Source organism: Aulonocara stuartgranti (assembly GCF_965226115.1).
Source record: "Aulonocara stuartgranti genome assembly, chromosome: 8".
NCBI lineage: Eukaryota > Metazoa > Chordata > Actinopteri > Cichliformes > Cichlidae > Aulonocara > Aulonocara stuartgranti.
The window spans coordinates 29,773,668-29,786,174 of NC_138959.1; the positions used below are offsets into that span (position 1 = coordinate 29,773,668).

General features: G+C 43.3%; 1 protein-coding gene across 5 annotated transcripts in view; it reads right to left on the reverse strand.

Annotated features, from left to right (window-relative positions):
* Positions 1 to 4,686: 4,686 nt before the first annotated feature.
* reep3b (receptor accessory protein 3b) overlaps positions 4,687 to 12,507 on the reverse strand; it is a 31,916-nt gene continuing 24,095 nt past the window's right edge. For all 5 annotated transcript variants that reach the window (XM_082543581.1, XM_082543580.1, XM_082543583.1 and 2 more), the window contains 3 exons: positions 11,840 to 12,002; positions 6,669 to 6,802; positions 4,687 to 6,543 (listed from right to left, as the gene is read on the reverse strand). In XM_082543581.1, coding sequence (XP_082399707.1) covers positions 6,472 to 6,543; positions 6,669 to 6,802; positions 11,840 to 12,002 — 369 coding nt within the window. In that variant the 3' untranslated portion in view covers positions 4,687 to 6,471. The remainder of the gene's footprint in view (positions 6,544 to 6,668; positions 6,803 to 11,839; positions 12,003 to 12,507) is intronic.

Here is a 12,507-nt window from a genome sequence, read left to right on the forward strand (position 1 = left end):
GTCTCAGAGTGTCATTTGGACTTCATGTTATTCGTGTGTTTTTGAAATGAGCTTTACAGAAGCTGCTTTATCATTCTCACAGGGCATGAATGCAGCATGACAAACCTGCCAGATGGTCAGCTATCAGAATCACAGCGGCTGAAAAAGCTTCAAGTTGTCTTGTTTTTGGACAAGTTTTTGACTCATTGACTGAAAGCAGCAGCTCTAAAACCACCTCAGTTCTTCCAAATGCCCAAGCGCTTAACTAAGGCCCACACATCTGTGTCCCAGCTCGCCACTTGTGGCCGGTTGGATCAGAGATTTGTTAAAACACCACTGAAGACATTCTTACTGCTGATGCTTCACTTTAAGGGTTTCACTTGCAAACCACCTAGAGCTGTCGAAGCAACTACAGGGAAATGTCAAGTAGTATTTGAGCAGTTCAGTAAGCACTGGTTCTGAGAATGGGCCACCAATATAGGTAAGTTAGTTGAGCAGGTGGCTCATATGCTGCTACTACAGAGGCCTGGGACCACACTGGGCCATTTTCCTGCAAGTCATTAAGCCCATCTATAAAGGCTTAAAGCCAGAAATAAAAATCTTATTTTAAATCTGGCTGATCTCCTTTTCAAGATCAGTGAACAGAAGCACATCTTCTAGAGCTCTGTGTGTAATCTCATTTGGTTCCATTGTTCTTGCAGCTTTGTAACTGATGTCATAAGGAGGCAGTTCTGGAGTGTCGTCCAGGTGCTGCATGCTCGCTGCATGCTCAATCATCCAGGTAAGTAAATCCTAAAAGACTGATTCTGTTCATCTGGACGTTTTCAATGACAGAAATGTTTCGTCACTCATCCAAGTGACTTCTCTGGCTTTTCAACCCCAAAACACGCTGCACCAAAAGCTGGTCCACCCCAAGGATCGGGTCCCCGACACAGACAGAGTAACATAGTGTGCGCTGTTAAGTGCAGGATTTATACATCGGGGAAACCAAACAACCTCTGGCTAAGAGGACGGCACAACACAGCAGAGCCACCTCGTCAGGCCAGGACTCTGCAGCCTATTTACACCTACAGGCCAGTGGACACTCGTTCAATGATGAGGATGTAACATCCTGGACAGGGAGGGACGCTGGTTTTAGGGCGGAGTCAAGGAGGGAAAGACCATCTCTGAATGGAGGAGGGGCCTGAGGGTACATCTGTCACCATCTTACAATGCTGTGATTGCAGCCATTCCCCAACTCTCTGCGAATGGGACTCATGACCATTGATCAGTGGTTGTTGATCAATGGTCATCAATTTGCATGATTAAGATTAAGGACCTGACCTCCCAGCCCATTGTTCCATCAGTGGGCTGGTTTCAGTCATTATGCAAATGTCCTGTTTATAAGATTGGAACCTGCAGTCAGCTGAGACTGAAGACGTCACCTGATGATGAAAGTTTCTCCCTCTGAAAACGTCCAGATGAACAGAATCAGCCTTTGGGATCAGACTCTTGGCTTTACTGCTGTCAGTGACGGGCAGTGTTCTTATATTGACAGAACCACATTCATGTGCTGTTGTCAGATTCATCTTAGCCCTATACAAACTCTGTACTGTGTGATTTGCACACACTTCTAATTGCTGTTGGTGTGAACTCTGAGCAGAGCAGCTCTGGCAAAACGGGTTTTTCTGGCAAAGGGAGAAGTCCAAAAGCTGCTCTGTGGGCGGCTTCAATCATCAGCTTCTACGTAGTTTATTACAGTTTTTCTCAGTTGCTTTGGTGCATTTCTCACAACAGAATTAAACTTTGCACAATAGTCAGTTCAACCTCCACAACATGTAGTCGTTTTGGCACAACCTTGTGGCAGTTTCATGTTCAGGCAAATGCCTTTGGACATGAAGCAGTTGAATAAGTACAAATATCTAAAGAATGGTCACTTTTGACTTGCTGTTCATCACCATCTCCTTGCTTTGATCATGAATGTCACAATTATTTATACTTGTGCCGGCTGAATAGTCATTGTCCTTACAACTAATAGTCTTCATTTCATTGCTTGTGTCAGTGCACTCAAAATTGTTGAACATCTTGTCAAACAATTTGTACACCCATTTTGAAAACCCTATTTTTAAGGAGTTTCCATGAAAATCTCCATAAATTACTTTTCTCGGGTGAACCTTATCTCACACTAGTGAATATTGGTGTGTGTTACTCTTACTTGCAACCAATGAAAAGCCTCTTCTACCCAGTCACAGGTGAATCGCGTTACTCTACAAGTATATATATAATGTAAACCAACAGACAGGATTGGCATGAGGTGCATACTGAATCTACAAAACTGCAGAACATGGAACGTCAGCCTTGTGGAAGAGGGGTGAGGATCGGTGGAGGACGAGGACAAAACCGGGTAAGAAGAGGCCAACCACATAGACACGTCCCTGACGAAATCAGGGCAACACTTGTGGGTCATGTGATAAACCATGGCCTCACAATGGCCGAGGCTGGTCGAAGGGTGCAGCCAAATGTTGGGAGAACTACTGTAAGTTCCATTATTCAGACATTTCGTCGGGAAAACAGGCGAGCATACTGTAATGTAGTTATTCAGCACAAACTAATTTGCTCTGCACTTTCATAGTCATACAGGAGACTTGCATTAGGACATGACCTTATAGATCTTTACATATAGACGTACTGTAACTGAAGCGCAGACTTGGTGTGGCATAGTGTGCTGTGGTACAATACAGTAATGCTGTAAAGAAAGGAGTTTAGAATGATAGTCCTGTAACCATTACTGTAAGCGTGTTTGCGCTTAAAGGACTGCTAGACAACCTAGAAGAGGTGGACGAGGTCCACTTTTGACTCCGCAGCAAGAGGAAAGAATTTGTGCAATGGTGGCTGCAAACAACGCTTTGAGACTGAGAGAAATACAAAGAGCTGTCGTAGAAGATGACACCATCTTTGGAAATATTCAGTCAATATCAATGCCCACCATAGACGGAGTCCTCAGACGGAATGAAATGTCCATGAAGCAATTGTACAAAGTACCATTTGAACGGAACAGTGAAGGAGCTCCGTCACCAGTATGTACAGGTAAAACATGTTTGCATATGTACCTCTGTTTACTGTAAAAGTTTAGGCCATGTACTGCACTTACATTTATGCATGTTACTGTAATCCTATTCACAGTTCAAACTGTACAATCTGTTGTGCCAAATGCACCATTACAGACTTTTTTATTCTCATCCTTTGGATAGCGTATCCTGGAATTGGAGGCCAGGGAACCCCTGCACACGTTTGTATATCTTGACGAAGCTGGATTCAATCTCACAAAAGGCAGACGGCGTGGACGAAAGAGCCACCATTGATGTCCCAGGCCAACGAGGAGGAAATATTACAATGTGTGCAGCAATCTCAGAAAATGGCGTTCACACCCATATTCCTCACATTGGTGCATACAATACACAACACCTGTTGGCTTTTCTGGACGCTCTTTATCGGGCCCTAATCCCACAAAATGAAAGGGATGATCCTGGTGACAATCGGACAATGTATGCAGTGGTTTGGGATAATGTTAGCTTCCATCACTCTGCTGTAGTCGGGCAGTTGTTTGCAGCACACGACAGGATGCTTATGGAGTTTCTTCCTCCTTACACTCCATTCCTAAATCCAATTGAGGAGTTTTTCTCTTCCTGGAGGTGGAAGGTATATGACAGGCATCCACGTACCCAAATGACCCTGCTAGCAGCTATGGATGCAGCTTGTGATGACATCACAGCAGAGTCCTGCAAAGGGTGGATTCGACACTCCAGAAGATGCTTTCATAGATGCATCGATAGAGCTGACATTCGCTGCGATGTTGATGCAAATATGTGGGCAGACAGACGGGAGCGTCTAGATATCAATGATTGATATGTTTTTCAGGTTTTTGTTTCATGACTACTGCAGTAAGGTTTACTGTCTAAGTGAGTTTGTTTGCTGTAAAATGTTTGATTTGCTGTATTTCCCCAGTTGCACAAAGCTGTGAACAGTTTCAATTAAATATTATCAAGAGTGCAGAGGAAGTGTCTTGATTTTCCTTTACAATTTCTGGTTTTCAACATGCCGTGCATGCTGTCCAGACTTGACATGTCATTGGGAAGCACCTACAAAGAACTCCGTCACAATGAGAACATGTTCAAACCATTTGATTTTGTGAGCAAAGGTGCTGGTGTAGTGACTTGTAATTGTGACGCCCTGACACTTTGATATAAGTACTTGCTTTGGATGGATATATTTGTTTTGATGAAGTGACTCGCTTTTGCAAGTTATCCACCATGTTTTGCAGTTTGCACTAATTGTTTTGAGAAGAGCCTTAGTAGTGGTGCAGAGATCAATTCTGTTGTGAGAAATGCACCAAAGCAACTGAGAAAAACTGTAATAGTAGCAAATGAAAAATGATCTGTCCACACTTTGCTCCTGAAAAAGCCCGAGTGGCACCACACACTGAAATATGAATTATGACCATGGGCCAGAGTACTGTTACAGCGCCCAACACCACAGGAGTACAGTTCATACATTTGTATAATTTTGTAATAAAATGAATTGTCTGTTTCACCTGCGGTTCTTCTGTAATATTAACACTGTACAGTATTGTTTCATAGTCTCACACAAAGATTTTAACAGGAAATATGGGCGCTACATTAGATCCACTGCAAACTCTCAGAACTGAATAATAATGGACAGACCACAGGATCTGTTGGCCTGACTGCAGTCAGACAAACTTTCTTTTATTACACCTCCACACACCAGGTATCTTCCCCACAAAGGTCATACAGCCACAGTGCTTTGTGTGGATACATAAAGCTTTGGTATCATTAGTCAGTTACAATGGTTACATGGACCCGCTGATGTGAATACGTTTGGCTTGTTGTTGCATCAAAGCAAATAAAAACAGGCTGAAAATTCCTCTGCTTTAGGACGACCTGCTGAACCAGGAGCACGATGACACATCGACATCGTTTCTGCCAGAGAAACGCAGAAATCACAACGTCGCTCAACCAGCAGTGTGCGAGGAAACGAATGCTACGAGCAGCTGTTATCAGCATCCATCAGCCACCTCGTGCTCTGCATCCTCTCACAGCTAGTTACATTAAAATTGAGATGACAAGCAAGGACAGCATAAAGATAAAAAAGTATAAGAGGAGGTATATGTGCAAAACGTGGTTGCATACAAAACACCTTTTGATCACCTCACCAAAAAAAACACCATTCAGAAAGCAAAACTTGAGTAATAGCACAAAACACGACTTGAAATTTACAACCAGGGAGTGATCGGGACACAGTACAAAGTGCACCAATAAAAAACAGAAAATAATCATCAAGAGTGGGAGCTGCAGGCCTGCACAAGTGCTGACACTCTCTCTTATTCACGTTGTTTCCCCCCGACAGAAGAGTCTGAATATCAGCTCTGTCAGGCCTGCTCTCCTCAAATGTTCATGCTTTCACATTGCTCTCCACTGGTACTGTAAGTGGGTACCAATTAGGCCACAAGTCCAGACTCCAACAATAGTGGTACGAGCAGGTAAAACAGCTAAAAGGCAGCAAAAGCAGAACTAATGCCAAACTTTTCGAATAGAGTTTGAAGCTGAACTGCTAAATAAATCATAAAAACATATATAATAAAAACAACTTTGGTTATTCTAAATGCAAGTTCAACATTTTATATTCCACCACGAGAACAGTGATTTTTCACTCTGAGCTGAAAGTTGGAATGAAGTTCAATCCAAATCAGGATGATTTACTCCTGAATGCACTTAGTAACACAACTGTGTTGTTGTTGTGTAGCTGAATGTGCAGCTCGCTCATGTTTGCTAATAAGACAGACGTGTTATTAGACATTCGCCCTTCTTCTGCTGCTCTTACAACAACTGCCTGATAAAGCTTTAATTAAGATTTTTAACAAGCTATTTTAAAAGCAATGTAAATGTCTATGTAGAGTATGAGTGTTAGCCATTAGTGTCACGTGACTCCAGCCAAGCACACAATAGTTGAAGGTTCACTCAAACTTTGAGATTTTGGTCTTTTGCACAAGAAAAATCATTGATGCAAAAAGTTGACAATAGTGGAGAAACCAAAGCTTGTGCCTGTTGAGGGGTTACTGTTATGCTGTGATGCAACAGCATGAAAACTAGTGAAGCATGACTTTATGAACTCCTCACAGAGGACGCCTTAGGTGGCATGTGTCCTGTAAAATTACAAACAAATCAACAGCTCATCTAAAATCTGGACACACATAGAAACATGTCTACAATGCTAACGAAGAAAGAAACAAATCACACGTCCCACAACAAAGTCAGCCCGTGTTCGCTGAGAGCGAGCGCTCTTTGAGCCACTGCGTGTAATAAATATGTCAGCAGAAAGGTGATCGTCAAAGAGCTCAGCAGAGTGAAAAGTCAGAGCTAAAAACAAGCTGACAGTACCATCCACCAACCAGCAGCCTGCTCAGCTGTGTGTATGTATGTGACAGCAGTAATGTCTTCAGACTCCGTAGTTAACGGCGCTCAGCGCTGGTCTCTTCTTGCCTTTAATCTTCAGTGATCCGTAACGAGCCTGGTGACAACGTTTAAGAAAAACACTCATCAGTGTGCTGCAGTCCAGAGATTCAGCACTACTGACTGTGGCAGAAGGATGTATCGACACACTAATGTGCGTACTCAGTGGAACAGAACACTCACGTCTTTGCGAACTCTGGATCGAGACAGTTTGACGCTCTGCGATCGCCTCAGTCCTTTCTGACTCACAGCCTCGTCTTCAGAGAAGGTTGGCTCGGCCTCTTCGTCCGTCCTTTCCTCCTGATCATAATAGTACTCTGGAGAACAGAAACACATACGTCAGGAATCACCAAGACACACAATGTTTGCATCCATCTGTTCTCCTCCACTTAAGAGGTTCACCCTGCACAGGTGCCCAGTGCTAACACACAGAGATTAAGACGCTCACATTCACAGCTGTGACAGACTCAGAGTTGCATGTTTGGGACTCTGGGCGGAGCTGGAGTGCCCGGATTTGAACCCAGGACCTTCCTGCTGTGAGGCGTCCGTGCTGACCAACACGTCTGAGTTTCAACAATGATCACCAAATTCAACGTAAGACTTTTTATACTGTTCTTACTATTAAAAGGGCCCACAGTCAATAAGCACACTCAAACTGAAATATTCAGTACAGTAATATAAACAGGAAACAGAAGCACAAATCAAATACACAACGATACTAAAACAACAACGAGACACAAAACCATCACAAACTGGTGAGGTCCTGTGAGGACCAACAACAGGAAAACTGTAACACTGAAGAGTGTGAGCGATGACTGTGAGGCGCATGTGTCCCAGCAGAGGGCAGCACACACCAGAAGTGCCGCCTCTCTCTGGCTCCACTGTCATAAACACACAACAGCACAAGCTCATTATTAATAACAACATCTGCAGCTTCACTGCACTGAGCTTATCATTACGAGCTCGTGGACATCACATCATGGACAGGACTGCCTCACACTATCGCACTCTTGTATCCAGGGATAAATATCGATACATTGGAATATTGCGATGTTTCGTGTTACGATACTGAATCGATATTCAAAAGCAGTGTTATCGATTTTTTTATTGAGAATTTACTTGCATTTACTGTGTATTTCTTTTATGTGTAGCAATTCAAACTCCGGCCGCTAGTGTTTACCGCTTTCACTATGATGGAAAAACAAGGTCTCGCGATAACACTGGATGTGCCGTAGAAGCGTCTATTTTACCAAACCTAAGAAGTGGACCAGCGGACGTGTGGCAAACTGTGCTAGCTCACTGATGACAGAAGAGGAGAGGACACAGCAGCTTTCAAAGCAGATGTGTGGACTTCTTTTGGATTTAGGACAAAACAAGGCAGTAAAACTTTGACAAGAGCTACGAAGTCCGTAAAATCTGCACCGCCACAGTCAAATACTCAGGTAACACAAATTTACGAGTACCATAGCAACGTAGCATCAAATGCTAACCTTAAAACTACCAGCAACTGACTCGTGCAACAAAACCAGCGCAGTCGGTACTTGTTTCTATTTGCGCTGTCTGAGCGCAGTAGAGAATAAAGGATTCGGTGATATGATTACAACGCTGGAGCCCCGTTACACCGTTTCTCCGGACAACATATCGCAGACATCGCTCTCCAAAGTTGTACCAAGAAGTCACAGCGACAGTCCTGGACTCCCAGCTCAGCAGACAGCTGCTTGGACTTCGAGATCACAGCTCATCACATACTGATCCGTGGAACCTTCAGTCACAGACGAACAAACTCCTTTTCAGGTTGCACAAAAAGTGTTCCACTGGTGGACATGGCAGGGCTTCTTTTATTAGCACTTTATATTGTTTACTTGGATGAATTCTTCAAGCAATTTCATTTTTCATGTATAGTTGTTTATGTTAAGGTCACATAAAAGTGCTTCTTTTTGATGCTGCAGAGAGCAGTTTTTGGATTAGTATTTTAAAATGATAGTACTCACTAAGTAAGACCTCAGTGTTACATTGTTTACTTCTATCAGTAAAGTGGTTTTTGTTTATCTTCTGATAAGACATTTCTCCATTCATTTTGAACTTGGAGAGTGAAACGTATCCCTCTGTTTTAGTTAACAGCTCATTTAACACTTTGGACTGTTTACTGTGAGTTCTTGTTAGAGATTTTCTACATTATACATTATAACCAAATCTCTATAATACAATATAATCAAGTAGGCCTTATATTCTAACCAAGTATGCCTTATATTTTGTGTGTTCATATATTTTCACATAACCAAACCTATTGTTGAAGAATTACCTAATCAAGTCTATTGTTAAAGGAAAACTGATGCATTCCTTACCTAAGTGTCTGAGATGTTTGACAGCATGATATAATGATGCATTCTTTTCCTATAGTGTCTGTGATGTCAGATAAAGCATGATATACTTCTGTATTTTTATCCCAGTGTGTGAAAGATCAGATAAGCTGATTTAATGTTTAATCTCTTCCCTGACAGTTAAAAAGAGGAAGTACTATGTAACCCATTTTTGCCTTATAAATAAAGCAAGCGAGCCTGTGCTCGGTGTGTGTGTCTTCTCAGAGGCAATCACCCGTGCGCACGTTTTCTAATTACTCTCTGAGTCGGTCTGCAGTTGTCTCATTTCTCTTACTTGTGTTTTGAACAAATGTCTAAACCCCTGACAGTTCTCATACAATCAACACAAACACAAATATCGTCTGGCTTTTAGTATCCCAATATATTGTATCGTGACACATATTGTATCGCCAGATTCTCGCCAATACACACTCCTACTTGTATCAACTGTATGCACTATACTTGAATATTAGTATGACGACAAAGTTGATTTGGACTGGATGAATGAATCGTTACCAAACACACTCACAATCAGTTACTAGCAGAAAGAAGAAACCACATGTGTTGTGACAGAGAACGACACTCACGACTGCACAGCACGGCTCCGGCGCTCGCACAGAAACATCCTGCAGAGCCTTCAGTTTTCAGGAACCAGCTTCCAGTTTGGATTCGGGAGACAGACACTATCTCTACTTTTAAAGCTTCAAACTTTCCTTTTTGCTAAAGCATATAGTTAGGGCTGGACCAGGTCACCCTGAATCCTCCCTTAGTTATGCTGCAATAGGTGTAGACTGCTGGGGATTCCCATGATGCACTGGGTGCATCATGGGAATCAAACACCCTAACCCTGTGGTCAGTGCAGATCCAGAACAGTGCACCATGCCTCAGCAGTGCTCTGATCTGTAGACTGTCCAGTGGAACATGTTCCCTGCTCTTCAATTAACTGACAGCAATTTTCATAGCAATGATGTCATCCTCAATTCTTCTTGTCGACCTTGTTGTTATTTCTATTGTGTTTTTGTGGCAAAGAACCACAGACAGTACCAAACCGAGGCTGTGACTTCTGTAACCTGCATTCTTCCATAAAGACGATGGTTACACAAAGACTTCCAGTCATGAAGACGTCAGTGAGAAAAACCTGGCTTCTTATGGTCTCAGTCACTATTTTGGGTCATACACAGTTTGTGTACAGTTTACAGTCACAAACCATCCCTCCCCGTCCATATCTTTGCATCCTTCCAACAATGGAAAGCGACCATCAAAACCATGAGAAAATAAACCATAAACAGTTTATTTTGTGACACCACAAAACAAACGATAGTAATATTAAACGATAGACATTTTCATATCGTCATCAGATATACACCGTTATATCGAACAGCCCTAATGTGCATCATCACCAGTCATTTTTAAGTCTGTTAAAAGGATGACAGACATATGAAGCCTCAGAGGCAGCGAGGAGCACACAAGAGAGTTGTTAGGCATAAACATCTCCGTCTTCATCTCTCTGTAGCTCCTCCTCGTCGTCTGAGCTGAATACATAATACAGTCTCTCTCTCAGTATCCTGATGCTGTGTAGCAGCCTTTCTCCCTTACATCCACCCATCCGTCTCTACATCTCCATTCATCTTTGTCCTCGCCTCCTTCATCTCACCCCCCGTTCTGTCTCTTTCCACACCTCACCTACTTGCTGTGTGTGTGTGTGTGTGTGTGTGTGCGCGCGCGCGCGTGAGAGAGAGCGCGAGCAGGAGAGTGTGTTTGACATTCCACTGGCATCCCACACAGCCTTATCTCATCCCCTGTGTCTGCTGGGAAGTCATCTCACACTCCAACCAGCCTGCAGTTGTCATCACGCTGAGGACAAACACACACAGAGAAGTGCAAAGGTAACAATGTAGCTGTCTAACAAAGTCCTGCTCATGTGTGCCTTATTGTTCTCTTCTGACCATCATCATCATTTATGATGGTTGTCATTATTCTTAATTATTATTAGTCAACATTGTAATAAAATAATGTTCTCTCATTCATCACCAGCGTCAGTCTTCATGGATTACTGCTTTGGCGTTTTTTGCCAAACTCATAATAAAATAAAAACGTAATATCACTGGAAAGAGTTTCACTGATATCTTTCCAGGAGTCATGTTTGGGATTCATCCCTTCATGGCATGTGTGAGGTTTGCATGTGCTTACATGACAGTGTTGAGCACATGTGCTCACTGCGCACATCGTTGCTCACACAACAGTCTAAACGCTGAGCTCAGGCTCTTCAGGGTCCTGGTTGGTTTTGAACTGTGCACAGCAGGGAGACACTTTTCAGGGGGAACATAAAGGTCCAGTCACCGGCTCACTGCAAAGCTCCAAACCCCAGCAGGCTTCCTCAGATACGAGACGTTTTGTAGTTGTCATGGAGACTGTGGCGAGAACCAGTGACAGACAGAACGACGCCACCTTCATCCACCACGAAGGACTGACCTTTGGCTGGAAATCTCATCTTAGCATTGTTTAGAAAAAGCTACCATATCAAACATGTTATCAATCAGCTGTCAGGGTTCTAGTCAAACCTCTAATCACAGATTTTATTCTTTTAGGTTTCTGTTTACGAACTGTTTTCTCTTTCTGTTTCCATCCATCCATCCATCTTCATCCGCTTTGTCCGGGGCCGGGTCGCGGGGGCAGCAGCCTAAGCAGAGAGGCCCAGACCTCCCTCTCCCCAGCCACCTCCTCCAGCTTATCCGGGGGAACACCAAGGCGTTCCCAGGCCAGCCGAGAGATATAATCTCTCCAGCGTGTCCTGGGACATGCCTGGAACACCTCACCCAGGAGGCGCCCAGGGGGCATCCTTGTCAGATGCCCGAACCACCTCAGCTGGCTCCTTTCGATGTGGAGCAGCAGCTGCTCTACTCTTTCGGTTTCCTTTACCATGAATTGTTGTGATTGAGAAGTTGTGTTACGTTTATGAGAGAAGCGCACGAGTGTGTGTGAGTGTGTGTGTACCATCTCCATCCGGAGCGTCACTGCTGCGAGACCTCCTGACAGCAGGGTTGGAAGAATGGGAGCTGTACTGGTACAGCTGGTTTCCTCTGTCGTCCTGCTGGTCTATCTGTGTGAGGTCATGCATACTCAGGCTGCGCAGCTTCTCAGTAATGGCCCCCTGACCCTGCAGCACACACAACACTCAGCATTACACCACAAAAACATCTCAGAGATCAGCAGTGCTGATGTGTTACAATCACAGAAAGAGCCTGTAGTTTATCAATAATCTGAATCATGTTTCCAGGTGTGGCAGTCATCTTTCACGTGAATGGCTACAGTCATACAGGTGTCCTGTTCCTGATGCCATCAGTTGTTATAACAGACACTGTAGACTTTAATTTGTCTAAATTAAAAGCAGACGTATTTGTGTGCTTGCAACTAGTGTCAGATATCTAGAGTTCATTACTCACCAATCAAAATCCTCATAATAACTATTTTGTATAATTGGAAATATTTCTTTGCTTATCTGTACCTTAGACACACGTCACATCTAAACAGCTACAATTCAAATTTGATGCATTATAATTCCACATATTTATGCATCATTGTATCCAGAATGTCATCGTGTAGCTGTGACTGATTAATATCAACACTGAGCTGTTCAGATTTTACTAGTTCACTGGGAACAC